At 33.9% G+C, this 24,381-nt stretch overlaps 1 protein-coding gene across 2 annotated transcripts in view; it reads left to right on the forward strand.

Annotated features, from left to right (window-relative positions):
- Edil3 (EGF like repeats and discoidin domains 3) overlaps positions 1–24,381 on the forward strand; it is a 440,392-nt gene that overhangs the window by 129,249 nt on the left and 286,762 nt on the right. For both annotated transcript variants that reach the window (XM_028760126.1, XM_028760127.1), the window contains one exon: positions 8,708–8,737. In XM_028760126.1, coding sequence (XP_028615959.1) covers positions 8,708–8,737 — 30 coding nt within the window. The remainder of the gene's footprint in view (positions 1–8,707; positions 8,738–24,381) is intronic.

Raw genomic sequence — 24,381 nt, forward strand, 5'->3', positions numbered from 1 at the left:
ATATATATATATATATATATATATATATATATATATATATATATATATTTGTTTGCTTTCCATTGTTGTAATAAGCTCCATGATTAAAAGTACCTTAGAGAGGAAAGGGTTTATTTGGCTCCCAAGTTACAGTCTGTCACTGAGAGACTCCAAAGCTGGAACTCAAGGCATAAACTGAAAGCCATGAAAAGAAGAGCAAACCGGGATACGATTATTACCTGCTTGCTTTCTCTGGCTTGAACAATGGGATAGTGAATTGTAGTTCCTCAAAACAATGGCATTGTTTTTAGACATATAGAAAAAGAAATTACAAGAAACTAATGGTTTTAGAAAATATTAAATTAAGCATGGTAATTCAGACTCAGAAAATAAATAACACACTTTCACTTTTAAGTGAGGATCTAAGTGATATATGATCCTGAATATCACAAAGCACAACATTATACATGTAGCATGAAAGTGGGCAGGAGGCTATCGTGTGTTTTCATCCAAAAATCCTGGGGAATAGAAGTTAAAAGGAGAAAAATAAAAAAATAAATGAAATTTGAGGCTATCATACATAAATCAATATAATATAGAGTATAAAGTTTTAATTTTTTAATTAAAACATTATATTTATGATTGAACAGTATAAGAGTGAGAACATCTGTTCTGGAATTATGAGTTTTACCCATTCTTTCAAAATGACATGAAAGGCAAAATGTGATGTCCATTGTCCTAAGACCGTTTTGGCCAAATATGACTCAGCCACTTTGTGTCTTGTGATACATAGACATGGGGCAGGGACTCTTTCAGTTGCAAATCAATTTTGTTAACATTATTGAAATGAAAGCTGTTCCACAGGAAAAAGTTTTAAATATAATATTGCACAAGCCAGTCTGATAGCATAGATTATTAAAAACTTTATTTGTAAAACATGAATATTTTGTATTATTTTTAGGATTATAAGCTCTTCCCTACTTAACAAACTTATTAAGTAATACATATGATTCATATTTATCATGATTCTAATGGATTCTGACACTATTTATAACCATCATTTTCCACAAGAGAAACAGTAGAATCTATCCAAATATCCTACATAAAACAATTAAAAATGTTACGCTGTAGTCACCAAACTGAGCAAGTATTCATTATTCCCATACTCTGTAAATATAATACAGTCACTCTTTGCGATATGCTTCAAGATGAAAAATGTGCCACTAAGTTGATTCAGAGGTTAAAGGCTCTTCTTCTCAACCTGATGACCTCTGCTCAATCTCCTGAAAGTTGTCTCTGACATTAACATGTGCATATGACATGAGTGCACATGGATTCACACCCGCAAACAAAGGAAAATATATAAGTATGTGTTAATAAAATGAAAAATCTTTTATAACATTATATTCTATGATTTTGGAATCTATTATATTGTGTTATATATAACACATATTATGAAGAATTTTCGGTGTCCTGAGACTTTAATACAATTTCTTGAAAATGCATTAGAGATGCAATTTTGATTGTTAACGTAGATGGTTTGAGCAACAAACACTAACTCACTATCACAGTAGAGTTCTTCCCAAGACATTCAACTCCTTAATGTCAACCAGCATTAACATTTTATGTTTAATGATTCTGTGGTTTGCTTAAGTAGATGTTGTCACTAAGTTATGTGCCAATATCGCTGTTCTTTCCATTACATTGTAGGAATTTTTGGTTTTTTTCTTTGTTTTTCACACATTTGCTTTATAGATTAAGCCATTTGTTCAGACTTAAGGAAATGAATTGAGGTTGAATTTAGCAGCTTCCCAGACAAAAATAAATCCAATGAGCAGGAATCGGGTTGTATCACTTCCCACTACTTGTCAAGCCACGTACAGGATTTGGATGCTGTGACCATGGGAAGTTCATGCATAGTGAACAGATAATTTTAGATCCCTGGAGTTTCAGGCCACATTAACAATTGTTACTATATAGTTTTTTTGTCATTTTCATTTTCAATTTGTCAAATATTATGACTACATTAATTTCACTGAACATGAGTAAGTATCAGAAATAATTTTAGAAATATTGCACATGCTTTTTTCCTTCAAATTTTTCCTTCTTTTGGCTATCATTTTGGTATAACTTTGAGTTAGCTTCCTACATTACCTGGGTAATACTATTCTTAAAGGTCAATAAGTTTACTCACTGTGCTTCATTTTTCTCATCTCTATAACTGAATAAATTTCTAAAACTATTTACACATTTCCAATTATAAAAACTAAAATAAATTAATATATAACCATTGGCCTTAAAATAAGGATAATACCCTGCATGAAAAAAAAGACTGCAAATTATTATGGGCTCTATTTGACTACTATTGGCTCTAGATTGTAATGTGAGAGTCAATTGAGAGTAGAAGGGAATAACTACATACACTGGAGGCTAATTTCCACTAAGTGCGTGCATGGGTATGATTTGAAGTTACTTCATGAGGATGACATCTGTTTAGCTATGAAAGGAAGATTGACTAGATAAGCAAAATGTATTAACATCACTTAACTATTTAAGTAAGAAAACATATATTAATAAAAGGTGTAATATTATGTATGCTACACAAATGGCTTAACTTTATAGCTTTCCAAGATTTGTGGTTATTTTTGTAAATATCATAATTTTAGTCAACAACAAATGGTAATGGAAAGGTTTTCAAAACTTAAATGCTCATTAGAATACCCTTTACCTTTTAAGTTTCCTGTTTTCTCTTGTTCCAAGATAGGAAATTAAATACAAATTTTTGACATATTCAGCAATATGCACAATCAAGCAACTGAGCTTCATTGAGTAACAAAATGACTGAATTAAATTGCCTTCCAGCTTTTGTGTGTTTAGAAATGTACCTTTGAACTTTGGCAATGAACTTTAAGCACTAGTCTAGAAATTGTTTATCAAATAGCAAGCAAAATTAAGTTCAATCTTCCTTTGGAAAGATGTGTTTATGAGTAAGACTAATGACCATATAAAATATGGGCATGGAAACTATATGCATACATGATTAACTTTGTATATTATGATTCTATTTGCATGACTGCTGTAATATCACTAAGGATTCAAAATGCATGTGAAAGTCAGATTGCAAAACCAAAAGGAGAGCTTCAAGCGAATAGCCTATACTGGCTAGTCCTAGGCCCCCTGCATATGTATAGCAGAGGACTGCCTTGTCTGGCTTCAGAGGGAGAGGATGCCCCTAATCCTGAAGAGACTTGATACCCCAGGGCAGGTGCAACGATACTTGGGGAAAGGTGGGTACCATCTCCGGAGCAAAGGAGAGGAGGGATGGGGAGAAAACTCGGTTAAGAAGTCGGCAAGAGTGACCAGCATTTGAAAAGTAAATAAATTCAAGAATTAGTTAAAAGCCTAGAGCAAAAGAGGAGTTTTTCATTTGATGCTTTTACACTGGGAAAAACTGCACCTCAAATGCTCTGCAATCCCTCCAGTGTACAATGACCCTTATCCTAGATTGTCTGAGGCTTTTTAGGAAGGCTTTGATGTCTTTCTCATACTTTCCAAAAGAAGAGAATATAGTAACAGAAATTCTGTTATGCTTATTCCTGTTCTCATTGGGCCAACCACCATAAATGAAGCAACTTAAACTTTTCTTTAAATTATTCCTTTAAGTTCTTTCAAAAACAAGCCCCGTAGCAATATAATCTACATCATTTTATGAGCGAGTATAAATTTGAGATTGTTTGCTCTTCTTTGTCTTATAGTGCAGGCTTACCACACTTACACTTGCCATCAGATAGGCATGAGTGATCATGTGTAAACATTATCAACATCTGTCCCTCACTGCAGTGGAGCAAAAATATTTTTAAACATTAGTGCACATTATTACATATGAAATAGCTAACTGCATAGTTAAACACTTACAAACACTCTCCTTGCAAAATTAGCTGGATTTGTGTCCTAGTAAGCTAAAATTTTTCTAAGTCATTATGTGTTGACCACTATCAGTCTAAAACAGTACTTAAGAGAATAATAACTGTGTGTTTTATATTCCCTAATGAGGTTTCTTACTTGATGTCAGGTCACATTGGCTACAGGACTGTTTATGATACGTAAACTATCTGAGTACAAAAGCTCACTTAAAGTCCACAAGGATTAAAAGGACAAAAAGATATAGAAGAATTTTTCCAAACACAAGAAGGAACAAAGTCTTTCCAATGTAGAAGATTACCTGTTTTGCATCAGAGAGCATTAGAGTATTATAAAAAAAAAATACTTCACAGTTGGTCCCTGAAGAAAAAAAGGGGGAAGAGTATGCAGGAGGAATAAGCAGGAAAAAGAATCTTCTGGAGAATTTTTCCTGCTGCTTCTACCTACTTCCCCACTTTCTGAACATATGCACAGCTGATACCCTGGGGGGAAATGATTGACTGCAAAATCAGGGTGTAGGTTTATTATATTGGTGCATGTCGATGATTTGTAGGAACCTGAGTTTGTATATACTTCTAGTCTCAATTTCCTCAGATAATTATTTATGCAGCCCAGAATTTTTTTTTTTTACAAGAAACACTGAAAACTGATTAGGGTTAACCTGAACAATATGCCAACAGAACAGGACAGGATGTAGTTTTTCTCATCTGAACTCATGTTCAGTAGGGTTGACTGGTTCCACAGGACCAGTTTCTACAGTTACCTAACTGAGTCTAAATTTAAATTTAATGCTTCCTTCTTCTTAATAATATACAAACACATCATTGCAAATATTGTAGTATCTAAATATAAGATAGATTAAATTAGAAAAGGCATTTTAGTGTTCTTTTAAAAATAACATCAATTATACTTTTAGGGTGTTTGATAAATCACTATGTTTCTATAGGTTTCCTTGTTAATATATAAAAGAATGGAAAGAAGAAAGAGAATGAGCATGAATGATATATTTATAGACACTTTATCAGAAAAATGAGGACACTTTTCTACCAATTCTTTCTCTCCATCAGTAAACCTCTCATTATACAATGTTATAGACAAACTCTGGCAGATTTAGCTTCTTGTATCTGAGGGTTCCAGCATGGAGGTTCAACAAATATCTGATATAAAATAAGTTGCTTCTACATTGAACAAGAAGATACTTTTATTCTTGACATTGTTTTCTAAACAGCATTGTATAACAGCTATGCATATGATTGGTAATACATTGGATATTATATGAAATCTAGAAATCACTTGAAGGTTAATAACTATTGAACATCATTGTGTGCAGACACTGTGCCATCCTATATTTGAGACTTGAGGGCCTGGAACAAACCCAGTACACAGTAAGGAGCATTCTTGTTTCTGTACCTAGAAAAATGACTGTGGCCAACAAGAAAGCAGATTTTAAGCCAAATCTGGTGTCTTTTTCCTCCAAATTCAATAATACAGATACCTAATAAATCTTGAAAAAGAATAACCACAATACACATTCATTTGTATTTTATTGTTTTTCTTATTATTTTTTCCTGGTGCTAAATTTTGTAATACTTGCACCTACTGGACATGTGGCTTTTTTCCAGTTAATCAATCTTTGATGGGCTACAGCCATAATTCTCAAAATACAATATTCAAAACAATCATCTGCACAGTGTTTTGAAAAATGCAGTAGCCTGGGAGAACACTCAATATTCGTATTAAAATTCAAAAGATTTCTAAAATGTTACACCATGTTAATAAACATCCAGAGAGTGTTTGCTATGTTTGATAGAAGAACCATACTTAGTTAAGTCCTAAATGCCTGATGCTTCTTTCCTGTCTGTTTTCCCAACATCGCACACATGTCAGTATATCTAAGAGCTGACTTGAGCAACAATTATTTTATTGGTTGTTTTGCTTAGTGCCTATGTATTTATTTCCAGACTTAACAAGACTGTGTAGGGTCACATAATCATCTTTATTAACCACAGATTTCATGGCTCTAAGAGTCCAATAGAATGAGTAAGTTACATGTATGTACGGTATGGCAGCACCTTCTGCAGCCCATGTCTCTAGGAAATAGAATTATGTGGACTGCTGACAACAATCTTTAGGGTTACTGTTATTTTTGAACTTGAGTTAATACTTTCTGATGTTTTTCTCAGTGATATAATTAACCTACACAGAGGCCTTCCCATACAATTTAATAACTATACTAGTAGTTAAATTAACTAATACTTGGCCTTGTGTACGTGCCTCGGTGAATATGTATATCTTAAAAGTAAGAGAACTATGATGACATCTAAATATTCTGAGAAATATTTTATAGAAATAAAACCCTATGTAATACACTCCTCCTGGTAATTCTATACTGTCTACTTGTAAAGATGCTTTAAGGTGTACCAAGGAATTTGGGAAAACATTGGTTTTAAAATCAAACAAAACTCAACAACAACAACCAAGTTTATATTTGCCTTTTTTTATACATTTACAACAGACTTAAAATCTTGGCAAATCTCCTAGTTTACCCTTGGATGCCACTTCCTTTGTGTGCTCTATATAACCTATAACGATACTCCCACTTTTCTATTTTTATATGGCTGCATTGTGGGAGGCATTAAGAACTTCCCCCAGAAGGAGTTATCACCTTAGTCCCAATGATAAATTTAGCTTCATTTCATTTCTACTCATGTAAGCCTAGTTGACATTATCAGAATTTGGTCAGTTCTCATTTAATGCCCCAAATGGTAGTGAACAAATTTTAATAAATTTGTCATTTGCTTTTCTTCTTTTTCTGAGAAGGCACCAAATAGTTTTTGCTGGACAATAAAGTATAATGAAAGAGCATAGTGCTAAAGTCAAACTGATATCAGCTAGAATTCATAGACAGGTTTTAGACAAATTTTGGAGTGGGAACCTTTGTAACTTCACTAATCTTCAGTCGTTGGTTTCCTTAACTTAAATAAGTTCATACATGCAAAATGAATACCCACAAGCACATTTACTTTTATCCATTTGAATCTGAAGATTTGTGTAATGGTCCATATAACTCAGTGCTTCTGCAGTCCTCTTTGACATATTCCTACCTACAAAGGAATTAGGAAGCTACCAGCTTTCCTCTGAAAATGTGTTATGATATATTTTGGACATGACCAAGCAGCAAATAGCTTTTTAAATATTTATATTCTCAATGTCATGTGTGCCAACCATGTTTGCTCTCTCTGTTTCTTTATTTGCCAAAGAGGTATGCCAAAATGGGAGAGGAAAATATTGTAGGGATACAAAGAAAACTTGTTTCTAATGTATCCTCTCGAGTTGGAACTTTAATGGAAAGAGCAGAGAACATTGCCAGGCTACACAGGATACATCGATTAACTAATCAACTGGGAAGAAAGCTACTCTATAAGCCATTCAGCTTAATATATTTTTTTATTTTAAAACATCAAGCTTCAAGTGAACTAGTATTAGTTTTGATATATTATTCAGTGGTAATACACTAGGCAAATTGCTTTTATGCAAAAAACAGACATACCTCCACACACAGTGTATGTGGGAATATAAAGGCAAATAGGAAGATTATATGAGACCTTGTGAAAGCACTCATGTGAAAACTACTTTTCATTCTTATTATAGTTGTTGATTTCCCTTCCAACATACACACAACAGTAGGTTTGAAGTCCTACTGCTCTCAAACACCTCCATATTCAACGCAGGAATCAGCATGAGTCACATTTTAATGAGTTATAGTTTACATTACCACATAGCAATATTATATGGCAATATTTCTATTCTGCTACAAATTAGTACCACTTAAAAGGATTCTATGTAATTAGTTTGACAATAAGCCCAGAAGTTGACACATGGGTTGTGAAACACTGAAGTAGGATAATTTTCCTTTATGATATTATGGTCTCTCTTGTTAAACTATCCATGTTTATCCACATGTGGGTTGCAGAATACATGAAAAAATTACCTGAGGTCATACTTTGAAATTTTCATTCATAAATCTGAGTGTTGTGGCTCATATTCATAATTCCTACACTCGATGCAGGAGCTTTGGAAGTATTATCACTTCAAGTCTGTGAGTTCAAGGCCAGCTTACACTTCATAGAATGCCATGTCAGCCTTGGGTAGACAGTGATATATTGTTTTGACAAACAACTAAAACACATCTCCATACCTTTATCATGTGATCATCTATCATTACTAAATCTTGAGGTGTATGTGACACATGTCAATGACTAAATGTATATGTTTGGTGACACATGTCAATGATTGAATGTATCTGTTGGAGTGTTTGCTGGACAAGAGTGCATAGAGCATGACAGGCAGGAGATTAACACAGGGTTTCCCTAGAGTCTTCTTCATCTTTAAAAATATTCAATTTTACTTTCAATCAGCTTGATTCAATTATCATGTTCTATCACACAGGTTTTTGCTATTGACAATGACTTTTATTTGAATTGAAAACAGAAAAAAAATTATTTACATATTATATATAACTAGTATTTTGAAAAGCTGTAAAATTACATGAAATAATTAGCATCAATTAGGATGAGAAAATTGTCCTCCATAAGAAATACGTATATTAACTATTATGTATATCTATTTAATTTTACTATAATTAATTATATGTAAATTCTCTTAGACAATAATTATTAGTCATTGACTTGTGGTGATAATGGAAAATATTAATGCTTACTTTTTTCTTTCTCTCCCCTCCCTTTCCCTACCATGACCCACTCCATCCTCTTTCTCTGTCCACTCCAATTCCTTCTCTTAATTATAGCATCAGATGAAGAAAAGCCTACTTCAGCAGGTAAACTTCCTAAATGACAAATATTTGTTTTCCTGTTTTATCTAGTACCTTATTAATGGGAATTTGGATTGGGTATATGACTCAGTTTCACAGTACTTGCCTAGTCCTAGTTTTAATCTACTGGAGCATCCACGGCTTCCTCTAATTATTTTTAAGTTAAGGATGATTATATACACTTCTAATTCTGGCTCCTAGGAGCTTGATATAAGAAATCACACATCTACAATACTCAGAACATTTCTGGACAGCCTGAATTGCTTTCATAATAGATTATATTAATATTAATGCTCTGTCTCAAAGCAAACAAGTGAACAAACAAAAAAAGAAAGGCTGAGTTTTGAAGTATATTTTCTTCATGTTACAATCAGAAAGTTAGCAGTTTTGTTTGCATTTTTATTTCATGAGCAGGCTATAATAAGCTAGTTTGAATGATGTTCTCTCAGAAATTTGAGTAAAAAAGAATATAAACTCAAATGAACTAAAAGAGAAGACCATATGAACATCAACATTAAATAATATGGAAACAGAAATTTAGAGTATTGAGAAAATGCTTAGAAATAATCAAGGTTAAATACTTGAATTAAATTTTAAAAAAGAAAATTATAAACTTCTGAAATAAAATCTATATAGTAATATATTGAATTACCAAATATATGCACAATATCAGGCATTATATTCAAGTTTGAGGATGAAAATTGTGTGATTGGCGAAGTCACATATTTAATTTTTTTAATTCCCAAAACTTTATTATAATGGTCTTTCAACCTCATAGCATGACTTTGTTTTTATCCAACTGACTGTTATTTTTAAACACAAAGTCAGTCTTAAAGTAACTACCACTGAAAGTGCCAATGTCTGCATTGGTAGAATGAAATGTGGGCTTTGCAATATGTTCCCTGGAGTGTGAGACAGATCAAAAGGAAAGAGTAGAGAAGAGAACATAATTCCTTAAACAGGGAACATCTTACTTGATTGACATTAACCAAACACCAGAGCTCCAGAACAGCCACATGGAAAGAAGGATGAAGGCTTAAGATGAAGGCAGTAGAGGGTTTGAAGAGGAAAGGATTAATGAAGTCAGTACTAGACAGTTTCCTCCTAAGTCAAGGAGGGAAGCATTTAGAGCTGAGAAGTAATAGGAGGAAATGTTTTCCAAACCTGAAGGGAACTTGGGTTGACTGCATGGGAGATATGATTGTAGCTGTGTGCCTAACCTTGATTATCAATATGATTTGACTGAAGATATGCCCAGAAAGGTAGCAAAACACACTACTGAGTGAGGATGCTTCAAAAATGTCTCATTAAAGTGCAAAGTTTTTTTTTTTTTGTCAGCTCCAGTCAACAAGCAGGGGACTGAATGGAATGAGCAAGCAGAAGGGAGAATCTCTCTGTTTTATAGACATGAGATGAGCCTCTCTAGCAACATGGCCCTCCTATTATAGACCAACTTATGTAACAAATGAATAAGTAGATCTCTTTATGATTTTTTAAAAATATGAGATGTATCATGATGCAAAGTCAGGCTAACGCTATGATTCTGTTGGTGCTCTCGTATCAACTGCAGCGAGTACAGTTCAAAGATTTTCTTTCAACTATCATGGCCTCATGATTTCCTCTTTTGTGTTAACCTGGGGAAGGATATTTCTGTAAGAATAGAGAAAAAGATCAAAATAAACTGGATTGTGGCAAAATAATTAATGTATAAATTTCTTTGATAAATCACAATGATGCATGAAAATTATATCACATAGTATACATTAAAACTGTCCTTAAAATGCCATTGGGAAATTCAGAAAACCACATAACTTATGTTTTGATTTTATACCATCATACTGCTCTACACTAATTTGGATGAGGGAAAATACTTTGCCCTTTTGTCTACCCTAACTTGCATTGTGTACTTCTCAATCTTACAAAGTATATGACCGAGTAGCAGATTCATAGGCTGTTAAGCCTCTTCTGTCTAATTTGCAGCTTTTCTCCATTAACTTCAAATATTTGATGTTTAGAGGTTTCAGTAAAGATGACTTCTTATTCCCAAACCACAATTTTATTTATATTTGGATATTAATCTTTACCTATTCCTCTACTTTCTAATGCCAGTTAAATCTAATTTTTGCTGATGTATCACACTTTGATAATGCTGTCTGCAAAGCTTGTTGCCCCCATTGCAAAATAAGTCATCAGAATTAATTATAAATAGGAGTTAGCTATATTTAAGTGATTTATTGCTTACTTATTTAGAACATGTTTTTATGAAGGCAAGTGAAACCAGACATGTTTTCCCTATGAATCCTTAATTTACTTTAGAATTATCTGAACATTATAGATTTTATAATTTACATATATATATATATTTGCTTTCATAGGTATACATATATACACATATATGTATACATATATGTTGCTTTTGTAGCAAGTTTTTAATACAAAGTTTAATGTTATTGTCTGTGACATTCTTGTTTATTAGCTCTGTAGATAGCCATCCTCTAAAATTGAGACATAAAATGGCATTATCTCTTCTCTTTCAACAATGCTAGCCAGTGCCCCAGTAATTCCTACTCTACTTTCTGTTTCTATATATGCAAATACTACTATTTGCATGATGTATGTAGCTGTAGAATTATCCATGCTATTACAGATGTCAAAAATTCTTTGCTTAACACTGAATTTTGCTTCACTGTATGTATTAATATGTGTGATAATTTTCTTTTCTACTTCTCTATGGGTGAACACTCAGGTTGTCTCCATGCCTTAACTATCATGTGATCCTGCAGTGACTTGGTAGTGCACATATCTTTATGAAATAGTAGTTATACATTGGATATACCACCAGAACAATATGTGTCAAGAGGTAGTTTTATACATGTTTGTTTGTGGAAATTCTATACTAACTTCAAGATTCGTTCTGAGGTATAATCAACAGGGTCTCCTGGATCTTCCACTCAACAACTAAAAAAACAATTCCAAATATATTGATACCCATACATATAATAACCGGAACACATCAAATCCTAGAATAAATTGAGTAGACTAGGTTCTGGATTGTGACCTGGAAATGATTGTTTGGGCACCACAATAAAGCTTGGATAGGAAAAGAATTAAACAGTGTGCACACATTCAATCCAAACCTTCACAGGATGATGCAATTTGTAGCAATGAGAAGGGAGCCCATGAAAGGAATATAAGACTTGGGACACATATAACTACTGTGAACTTAATTTAATTCAGTAACAGCTCCCAAACGAACAGATTAAAAGCTAGTCAAATGAATTTTCTAAAACTGACAGAAATATGGCATGGGAAAAGGGGTTAACCACAAAAGGATTGTGAAGGAAATATAAATCAGAACAACAGTAGTTCAACATTTCAAGTGAGTTAGGGATTGCTTTCATCAAAAGGCTATAAAATTCTTAACAATGATAACTAATTTACACTCTGTTAAACCTACATTCTTCTCCATTTATCTATAAGTTTTTATCATTTTATAACTTAAATAAAATTCTGTGTATTTTGTTTTAGGCTAAATCAGGAGTCATGATAGTGACTTACCTAGGTTTAAACATTTACACAGATTTCTTACAAACTCTGTGATATTCACTTTAGCAATGGTAGTATTTTCTGAAAAGTTTTAAAATGTTTTTAAATTATGAGTTTAGCTATTTAGAAAAACACACCTTATCATATATAGTTTATATACATATATAGGTATATATATTTGCTTTCATATATATATATGAATATTCTATACACATATATATGTATATATATATGAATATTCCATAAATAATATTGTAAGGTTATAGTATTCTTCTATTAAATCAAAAGCTAGAAATAAAACAATGTACACCTATACCAAAGCTCAGTGATCAGATATTTTTCTGTAAATTTTGTAATATTTTATTAGTCTTATAAAACCATTACTTCTGTTTATGGTAATTTATTTTCTTTAAACTCTAACATTTATTTTAGGTCGTTTTGTTATTTTCTTGTGGAGGTAAATTCTGCATGGCTGAATATGCTCAATTATTCTATAATTCATACACTTTGGAAAGAAATGTTATCTTACCCAACTGTTTCCTAATGAGCAAGAGCTGCCCCCTTCGTTTTGATCTTTCAACTTTATTTCCTTGGGGCCTGAGATAGAGCTCTGCATTTTTATTCTTCTTTGTCTTGCATTTGTCATGAATTTTCTGTAATCCTTTATAGAGAAATATAAATTTTCTCTCCATTGCCTGAAGAAACTTTACTAATTATTTCATCAAGAATGGTCTTGTTCATAAATATATTCAAAACAGGCTTAAATATTAAAACCTAATTTATAAAAACCAAAGTTTATCGCTGCACATTGTAAAGCAAGAAAGAAGCAAGTATTTCTATATTCTCAGAGAAATGAAAAAAGATCATTGCTTCTAAAGGTTTAACTTGGCTTTCTAGTCTAGGCACTAATACAAAGGATATAGAACAATCTAATTTTAGTAATGCGATTTTTATTATTATAATCAAGATGTTGATGTTTAGAAAATCAATTGCAACTTTTTTGTTATATGTACATAGCATATACTTTTCATACATGATTAGGATAAACTTGGTAGTAGACTAAGAATATGGTATCAGTGGGGATGTTTTGGATCCCCTGGAACTGGAGTTTCAAGCAGCTCCATAGTTTCATGTGGGTACTGAGAATTGAACCTAGGCCCACTGGAAGAAAAAACTATTTTCTTAACCACTAAGACATCTCTCCAGCTCCCTAGCATGGATTTTTTAAAGAATCATGTACTCTATAGTGTTATATACAGAAAACTTTATGAATTACATCAACAAAGCACTAAAAATGTATTTATAGCAGAAAGATTGGTACCTTCATCTACATATTTATAAATATATGCAGCTATCTCATGTATAATTCTGCTTTCAAAACTTACCACTGGAACAAGCAGAGCATATCTTATTGTCAAGTAAAATCTTTCAAGGTACTATGAAAACGATGCTTATTTTCTAGGATATGTGTATGTATCTCAAAACAGATTTATTCAAAACCAGACATGTGTTGTGACATGTTTTTTAGTTAGAAGAACAAAAACTTACTATTTGAAATTGTTTATGGCTTATTTGTTACATGTCTGCTAATTAGCATACTTCATGTTACATACTATATAATTAATATACATTAGATGATATATCTATACAATGTTTATAAATAATACTATCTATTCCATCTCACACTCAAGACTTTTATTTCCTTTAAAATTTATTCTTCTCTCATGCAGTATATCCTGACTGTAACTTCCCTCCACCCCTCCCAGTTCTTTCCCTAACGCCCCTCCCTAGCCCCCATATCCACTGTTCTTCCCGTTCACTTCAGAAAAGGATAGGCTTCATAGGAATATTAACTGAACATGGCTTAATGAGATGCAATAAGACCAGGCACAAACTCATATCAAGGCTGAATGTGGCAAATAAGTAGGGGGAAGAGGTTACCAAAAGCAGTCAAAAGAGTCAGAGACACCCCACTGCCACTAAGGAGTCCCATGAAATCCCTAAGCTAAACAACTACAATGTATATGCAGAATATCTAGCACAGACTTGTGCAGGTGCAATGATCTGCACTTCAGTTAATGCCCCCCTGTGAGCTCTGTTTAGATGATTATGTGACTCATGTTCTTCTGGTGTCCTGGACCCACCAGGCTCCTACAATCTTTCCTCCTCCTCTCCCTCAGAGTTCCCCAAGCTTAACCTAATGTTTGCTTCTGCTTCTGTTTGCCATCTTCTGCTAGAGGGGCCTCTCTGATGACAATTGGGCTAGATATCATCTATGATTATAGCAGAATATCATTAGGAATCATTTCATTGTCTTTTGTTTCCCTCTTGTGTTTGATTTAACCCTGAAGCTCTGGATTATCCAGCTTCCCTTTCCCAGCCATGAAGGCAGTGCGGTGAGTGGGCTCCTTTCATTGTTTGGGCCTAACGATAGACCAGTCATTGATTGGCCATTCCCATAAGCTCTTAGTGACAATTGCTCCAGCGCTTCTTGTAGGATGAAGGTTTTGTAGCTGGGCTCGTGTGCCAGTCCACTATTAGAAGTTTGCTTGTTTACAGAAGATGTCAGGTTTACCCTTCAATCTTCCATGACGAGGAGTCCTTGTTAGGACCACTCTCATAGGTTTCAGGAGGATTCCACAGCACTAGCTTTCCAATTTCCCCCCAAATGTCCCGAAATTCCACTCATCTCTCCCTGTACTTTCTCTCTCTGCTCCTCACTCTCCTACTTGATTTCTTCTGTTCTCATTTCCACCCACCCCCAGTCCAGTCACAAAATCAATTCTATTTACCTCAAGGTTAAAAAAAACCAGACATTTTAAAGTATTAAATAAAGAAAAATGGCTTACTAGTCATTCAATATATATTGGCCTTTTTCATCGTAAAAATATGTGACTTATTAAATATTTCTTTTGCTTGTCAAATCTATAACTAAACCTATACTATATATTTTAAATATTATCATGGAAAATAATGAATATTTTGTGTTACTATTATTGATATAATTATAAAGGATTGACATTTTAGTTTTTTATTAATTCTATATGTGACATGAAAAATAAAAAGCCAATTTTCTAACAATGAATTATTAAATGTGTATGTACACTTGCATAAAAAACAGAAATTATTTAACACCTAACGTATTTTGTTGAGTCACTATATTGAAAATAGATGACTCAATGATGACACTAAATTCTTACTTTGTCTTTCACTCTTCAATTCACTTCTGTCTTCTACAATATAAATACATATATTTATATATAACATGAATATGTATCATAAAATTTGTTTCCATCATAGTTGTAATCTATGTGACAGTAACTACTGAGGTGTGTGCACCCTTAGCTATGAAAACCATAGGACAAGGAAATGATATTTATTTTTTGTATCTTCCTTTTATTTTTATTGAAAATACATTCTAATCCTCTCTTACCGCTACCTTACCTGGATCTTACTTATGTCCCACTCATTCATCTCTATGCTAGGTTTTTTCTCTTTCTTTGTCAAAATGTAAACAAACAAAATTAAATAGACAAAACCCTCATGGATGAAAAATATACTCACAAAACCAGAAAATCAGTAACCAAAATATGCATGCAAAAGACCAATAGGACAAAAATATACCTAAATAAGGCTATACAAGCCAAAGGGTCTTCAAAAATACCAGTGAGTATGTTCTGTATTTATCATGCTATCCTGGGCATGTAGTCAACCTGAAGTGTCGTACGTATATCTAATGTGAACTTAGTGGAGAAGACTAATTTTCTTTTCTAGTGGATACCAACTGTCAGTAGCTTCTTGGTTAAGAATGAGACCCATGTCCATTTATTTCCCTGTCTCAGTATTGGGATCCATTTAACTTGAGCCTGTGACAGCCCTGTGATAGCCCTGTGATTGCCCTGTGATAGCCCTGTGACAGCCCTGTGTATGCTTCCACAGTCTTTTGTTTGGAGTTTTTATGTGCATCAGTCCTATAATTTCGAGAAAAAAAATTTCCTTGGAGTCATCTATCTTACAATCTTTATTCTTCCTTTAACACATAACTCCATGAGCCTGACAGGAGGGATTTGAAGAATGTATCTGGCTCAGGATCACATGCTCCAAATCTTTCACTTTTCACATTGTCCAGTTTTAGATCTCTGCATTAATTCTTATCTACTGTAAGAAGAAGCTTCTCTGATGATGGCTGAGTGAGGCATTGATTTCTAGTTATAACAGAATTTCATCAGAAGTATTTTTTTTTTACTATGTTTCTTTAACAGTACTTGTTTTTCTTCTAGGCTCTTGGCCTACCCAATCTCTGCTCTATGGCACCTGAGAAGTGTCAGACATGAGTTCTATCTCAGTAAGGGAGCTGCAATTCTAATAACTATTGTTACTTAACCAACTCTGGGGCTGTGGAAATCCTGGGTTATTCGGCCATGCCCCCAGAACCCAGAGACCTAACATACAGCCTCCATGCTAGGTCACATAACGGACGAGACTAACAGGTCTCTGCCTCAAGATTTACATATTACCTAAAAGCCCCGCCCCTCTCCTGCTTCCAATATAAGCAAGCCACTTCTGACAGTTTTTGGCAAAGCTCGTCACCATTCAAACTCATCGCCATGTCAATAAATTTACACGTCTTAAATCTCACGTGTCTCTCGCAATTCTGGACTCATTGTGTAAGTGGAAAACCCATGAGACGGGGCGGGGGAGAGAAGCCTTTTCCACCCGCTCCTGTGCTCTCTGTGCTCTAGTGGGCCACGGGACACTTTCTCCTAACAACAGCGGCCAGTGTACTGCCTTTGCAGAGCCCCTGGCCTGCGCAATGTCCCACATGCCCGGCTTCCCCGGGATGGTCTCTGCAGTCCTGCTTGTGCCCCCGCTGCCGCCCGCGACAGCGAGCTTTGACCCACAGCCAACCACTAATGCACAGGCATTTATCAAAAGCAAGTCACCATTGTAGGTCACCAGGTTTGAAGGTGGGTTGATGTTTACCTCCTTCCTCTGCTGGTGGGTCCAGTAAACCCTGGTCAGTAGGAGTGTATGCTATAGATAGTGATCAACTCTACTTCTCAGTGTTCAATGAGATATGTAAATATGTCTTCCACAATCTTAGTTTGATATGTTTGTGAGTTTTCATTGTGTCCACTTTGACCAAAAAATTAGATATAACCGATTCCTCAGATCAAGGTAACACTTGGAGACATAAAATGTTTAGTTGAGATATTGTATTTCTTCTTATTTGTTGAGAACATTAAGCTTTTCTCATATAAATATGCACTCTAGGAAGCTTCGTCAGAATCAGATTACCGCATGGGCCTTCAAATCCCCTTGGTTTAGATGTCCTTCCCCACATATACCAAAGACTGATATAGCTGAATCTTAAGGTACCACTATTCCCAGTTTCCTTAGGAACCACAACTCAGACTCCCATGGTGATTGCATAAGTTGGCACTCCAGCCAGCAATGAATGAATGTTCCCCTTTCCCTACATCCTTGTCAACATGTACTGTCACTTTCTATATTGATTTTGGCTTTTCAGACAAGTATAAGATGAAATATCAAAGTAAATTTGATTTTTCTGATGACTAAAGATACTGAAAATTTCTTTAAGTGCTTCTGAGCCATTTGTAATTCCTCCTGTGAACTCTCTATTTCTGTTTTAATTAGGGTCATTTGTTTTCTTGGTATTTATTTATTCGGTTGTTTATTTCATTGCTGTAGGTATTTTTAAATACTAAGCTTTTATTGGATGTAAATGAAAGGTGAAGATCTTTTTTCATTTTGTATCATGAGTTTGTCTAAATAATGGTGTAGTTTGCCACACAAAGCTTTTTAGTTTCATGGGATTCTGTATACTAATTGCTGTTATTCGTGCCTGTGCTATTTGTGCCATGTTCTGAAAAGTGCCAGTGAGTTCAGGACCATTTTTCACTTTCTACTCTATCAAATCTAGTGTATCTAGTTGAGGTCCTGATTCATTTGGAGTTGAGTTTTATGCACGGAAGTCATTATTGATGTATTTGAATTTTTCAATACTGATTTTTTTGAAGCTACTGTCATTTCACTAACGTGTACTCTGACTTCTTTATCCAAAATCATTTGTTCTTAAGTATTTCAACTTTAGTTTGATTCTTTTGAGCAATGTGTCTGTTTTTAGACCAGCATCATGCCAGTTTTGTTAGTATATTTGTTACTATAGTTCTGTAATACAACTTAGTAGTCTCTTAGGACTATGGTCTTGACTCAGAACTGCCTTCATGTGTCCCATAGTTTGTGTATGTCATGTTTTCATTGTTTTTAAATTCTAAGTTTTTATTTCCTTTTGATTTCTGTTTTGACCCACTTTTCACTCAATATTGACTTTGTTTTGACTTTAGTTTGATTCTGTTGATCAATGTGTCTATTTTTAGACCAACATCATGCCAGTTTTGTTTTGTTTCTTTGTTTTCCATGAATCTATATACTTTTTGTTGCTTCTATCGTTGTTTATATCCATCTTAAATCCATGGTGGATCAATGAGATAAGATGTGTGTCATTGAAATTTTTTATATCTGTTGAGAAATGCTTTGTATACAAGTTTGGGGTCATTTTGGAAAGAGTTATTTGAACTGCTGAGAACAAAATAAATCTGTATTCTTTGTGTTTAGCTGTAATGTTTTGTAGAACATTAAAAGCTGAACCTGATATGCCCATTTGATTTATGATTTTAATCAACTCCAGCATTTTTCTGTCTATTTGTTTGTTTGTTTATTGTCAAGATGACTTGTTTGTTGCTGTGAATGGTGTATAGAAGTCACTAAATATATGTGGCTTTAACTGTTGTTGAATTTATTGTATATACTTGGTTATCCTTTTGTTTGGTGCATAAATATTTAGGATTATAATATGTTCTAAGTGATGCTTTTCTTTAATGAGCATAGAATGTCCTTTGTAAGATTTTCTAATTAGTAGTGGTTGTAATCTACTTTTCTCGATATTAAAATGGATCACCAATTTGCTTCATTTGCTTTATGTTTCCATTTTAAGATTCCTTTTAGCACCATTTTACCCTAAATTAATACTATTCTTGATAGTGATACTTATTTCTTAGATGTAGAAAAAAGATATCCTGTTTTCTAATCCAATCTGTTAATCTGTGTCTTTTTATTATGAAATTCATACAATTATTATTATTAATCAGTCAACAATATTTATTTATTTATTCCTGTTATTTTGTTGCGTTGATGTGGATTTTTCTCTCTGCTTTGATTGACTGATTTGAGATTACTTATTCTGGATATGATTACAATCTTCAGACTTAAAATTTCTACTATTACCCTCTAAAGTGCTGAATTGGTAGATAGTAGTTAGTTTGTAATTGTTGCTTTTATTTGCTGAAATGAAGGCATGCGATGAGAGCTATGCCCAAGCCATATGAATACATGCCTTGGGCTAAGCCCAGAATATTTCTATCCCTAAGCATTGGAGTGGAAGCCCATAGCTTCAGTACAATCTAATCTTCTGCAACCCTGTACCTTAAAGGCTTCACTTTCCAGCCTCCATCGCTAAACTAGGCCATGAACGTCTCAGCCTCCAAGATTCACTGCTAAATAAACTCACTCTTTCCAGCTCTATCAGAATTCTAGCTAGGTAGATCAATTAGCTATTTTGGCTCAAATTCCTCTCTAAACTGATTGATTCAAATTGGGGTTCTTCAGCTTCTGATTGAATTATTCTACTTAAAAAAAAAACTGCCTGTAAACTTTGTTTAAATGAACTACACCAAACTCTCTCCCTACTTTGCTTTGCCTTTTTTCTTTACATTCTTTTGAGATTTGGATATATCCTATCTCTGACTCATTTGCTCAAATCTTTCTCTGATTCCTCATCTTGTCTGCCCCTCACTTAGATTCATTGTTTAGAATTAAAAGTGAACACTAGAAGCAGTCTGTATAGATCAAATAGATCTATTTCTTTGGATGTGATCCCTTGCCGGAATAGACATGTTGCTGGACTAAAATTTTTCTACATTGCTTCATTTCATTTTATCATGGATTTTTTTTGGGGTTGACAAATTTTATGTATACTTTGGCTGAATATAGTAGTCTGGGATAGCACCTGTGATATCTCAGACTTTATAAAACATCTCCCCTGGTCTTTTTGGTTTTCAAGAGGTCCAGTGAGAAAACAAATGTTATGCTCATGGTCTTCTTTTTACATGCTACTTGTTTTTTTTTTTTTTCCTTGCATGTTTTAATATTCTTTGTTTTGTAGGATTTTTTTTCTGTGTAAAATTTCTTTTCTGGTTTTGCATATTTGTTGTCCTAAAAGTATGATTATAAATAAAATATATTTTTGTACCCTTGACATGGATTTTGCTTCCTTCCATTATCCCTATTAGTTGCAGAATTTTTCTTTTCATGGTGTCACATATTTCCTAGCTGTTTTGTACCTAGAGGGTTGTTTGATTGTATTTGTCTTTTATTTTTTCTTTGCTTTTTAGTTTTAGTAGTTTTATTTTACTGAAGTATCTATTTATTCAACTATCTTTCAATAGTGATATATCTTTAGTCTGTTGATGTAGCTTATCTTTGAAAGTTTTGCTTGAGTTCTTAATTTTTTCCTAGTTTTATTTCAATTTGATTTTATCTAATGTTTTTATTTCTTTTAAATTCTACCTTCATGTATGAGATTATTTTCATTATTTCATTCACCTGTTTCTTTGTGTTTTCAGTCCTCACTACGAAATGTATCCGTTAAAGATAGATATCTTTAATGTCTTTGAACATATTTCTAATTTACTATAGTTCAGTCCTATCTTGTGATTCAGCTACATTGTATTTCTCAATGTCAAGGGTAAAATGGTTATTGGATTCTGGTAAAGGCATATTTTCTTGGATGTTTATTTTTAAGTTTTTGTTCTCAAGGGGTCCAGGAATCTGGAGTTTTTATGAGTACATTGTTAAGATCAGGGTTTGTCCTTGTTGAGTGGATTTCTTATTTATGATTGCACTCTTTGTATCTGGGCAAGAATGGGGAGTGAGCAGCCACCAGTAGGGAGTATTTCCCCAGGTACTTGGTTGCACAAAGAAATAGAAATGGGCCAGGAGGAAAGGTTGATTGGAAAACACTAAATAGATTGGTTACACACCAAGCTCCAAAGTTTCCAGGGAGTAAATGTGTTGTAGAAAGAGAGTTCAAGTAGGCTGTAGCAAGAAAAGAGGAAGTCAGGAGAGATAAAGATGGAGTAGTTAAGGAAATCTAGGTCTTTACCAAGATGATGGGAGGAAGGAAGGTATGTGTGGAGGGGCTTCTGCAAGCAGGCTGCTAGAGAACTGAGCATGAGACTGGAGAGATCAAAATAGAAAGCAGGAAGCATATTGAAAGTCACATAGATGAATTCAAGCCTGGAATTAAGAGTCACTGGTAGAAAATATTTCTGAGTATTTGCCTCTGACATTAGGAATGGCGTTGCACTAGAAGTGAAGGTTGAGAAGTTTAGGATGAAATAACTAATCCAGGACTACATTATGATACAGAGTCCCTGCTAATTCTCCTTGCGTTATAAAAGGAACTCTGAAGCTGAATGATTGGACAGATTCTTGAGTTATAGGGCCCATCCAGCATCTACACTTCCTATAGATCTTGAGAATCACAAGCTCAGTGACTGAGGTGTGAGCTATGAACTAGAATCAGGGTTGTGGAATACATAGGTCAATAACTGATAAAGCCAAGGAGAGATGCCAAAGTCACATCATTTTGGATGTTTTCTTCAAAGCTATTCCCTAGGTGGTCTTTTGCTTGCTTGTTTGGTTGGTTGGTTTTTTTTATGTATTTCTTATTATTTTATAAAATATCACATTAATTCCTGGAAGCCTGATGTAATCATGTAGTTTGGTGTTTGACTCAGTTATAATAAAGTTTGAATTCACACATACAGATTGGGATTGGTACAATGTGGATTTGACATCTCAAATTCACTAGATTCTTTATTTTCTCTCATGTTACTAAGCACACGTTTTATGCTTACCAAGACCTAACCTGCATTATCTGTACTGAACTTTGTTTTTCATTTGTAGCTTCAGTTATCTACCTCTAAAGCAGCTATCAAGTTTACATAACCTCATGTGCTAGGTACTCCTGATTTTATGACCGAGCTCTCTGGTGACTCAGAAATTCACATCAACTTAAAAGACACTTCTGCAATTCAGTTTTTGAATTTCATTTATGAGAGTATAATATGCTATAACACTTGTCCCTTACCCTTCTTCCCCCAAAACCTACTCTGAGTTGGAGGCTATCCTTTTCTATAGAGCAAGTTCCAGAACGGACAAGGCTACACAAAGAAACTCTACAAAAAAAATAACAATAACAATAATAATAAGTACTTTTTTAAAGGTTCCTAAGAACAATCCCTGGTCACATTCCAGCCTGACTTAGTGTCTTATGATCATGACCAATTATTCCTTGACAGTCAGGAGCATGACTTTTATTATTCTTCAGGATCTCCAGTGCTGTAATTGGTCAGTCAGTAGGATGCTGGGTAACGACTGCAGCCAGTGAAGTCAACTCTATAACAAGGCCATGCAGGAACTTGCTATATAGTTAACAAGTGTGAGACGATAGATCCACCTTGGATTTGCGTGGAGCATTTACATGCTACTCAGGTTTTCCATTTGGACTATGCTAAGGGGATTCATATATATGTCTCTTAACAATTTGAACAAACCATCACTTTTATTTCTGTTCTTTTTGCACTTTAGCTTATAATTTCTGTATCTGCTGACACAAACAAAAATGAGTAGGGCTTTTTCTTTTACGTTTGTTAGTTGCTACTGAAACATCACCTGTTATAACTATATTAAATGTTACATAGTAACTATGTAATAAATATGTGTGGTTTGATTAAGCCGGTGAACAAATTAAAACAGAATGATTTTATATAAAGATTTCAAAAGCTCTGCTAACTTAAGAAAGTATTTCCCTTTTCATGGAAACTTCACAGCTTGAAAAAAATGATGATAGAAACATTTCCTTGATGAAAATACAAAGGAAAGGATAACATTGATCATTACTTAATACAAATTTTAAACATGTTTTAAATTACTATTTAAACACCTCAGCAGAATAAAAAGGCCATTATATTGATCTCTATTTTTCTACATTTGTTGCAGGAGAATACAGCTTTTTTTTTCTCAGTAATTCTTTCAGTTAACAATACTAGTAATTTAACTATTGTTAATAATTGCTAGCAGGAAATCAAAGCATTGAAGCATGACAACAACCAGCAAATTTCCAATGCTAAGAGTTGATAGAGAGAGCTGCATCAGAAGCAGGTAACTCAAAAATGAGCCGTGTCATATAGGGGCCCAGATTACATGTCCAATTTACTTCTGATCTAGACGTCCAAGAGGACCAAAAAAGACAGATTTCTATGATGAAAGGTGATAGATACTTAGATATGTGAAAATAAGGATGAGGTTTATAATGAACTTAGGAATTATAATGGTCTAGCAATGGCACAGTAGTAGATTCTCTTCTAAGATCCACAAGATAACTTCTCAGAAATTTGGCTAGGTCTCTAATATCTGACATAATTTACCCTTATTGTGTGGGTCTAAAGTCTGATTAGATGGCTGTTGATTACCACTAATATGTGAATTGCCACTTATTAAACATTTATGAATATCTTGCCATGGTGGTCATTGGTATGGATAGAAGATGACAGAGCTAGGTAGGACTAATAAATGCTACCTCTCCCTTGGACACTTGCACAACATTTTCTGGTATCTTAGAGGCTAAAATGAAGGTGATAAGATTAGATCCAGCTTGAAAACTCAGAGTCCTGTGCCCTAAGTATGCATTGTCTTGAGCAATAGGAACATACTATCAGTCTCTCAGAAGCAATGGAAAGCAGAACCACATTTTATATTGTTTTGGGGATCTCTTGAACTATTCCCACCAATCATTCTGAAGGGTTTTTCCTCTGCCTAGTACTGGGAGTTTTGTTAGCCTATGTGATTTTTTGGAGAGCATTGTCAGTCCTAGTGGCATAACTTGCTATAATATTTTATGTATTTTTATATATTACATAATATATAATATTAAGTATATAACATTTGTTAATATAATG

Source organism: Grammomys surdaster, unplaced genomic scaffold (assembly GCF_004785775.1).
Source record: "Grammomys surdaster isolate TR1022 unplaced genomic scaffold, NIH_TR_1.0 126391, whole genome shotgun sequence".
Classification (NCBI taxonomy): Eukaryota; Metazoa; Chordata; class Mammalia; order Rodentia; family Muridae; genus Grammomys; species Grammomys surdaster.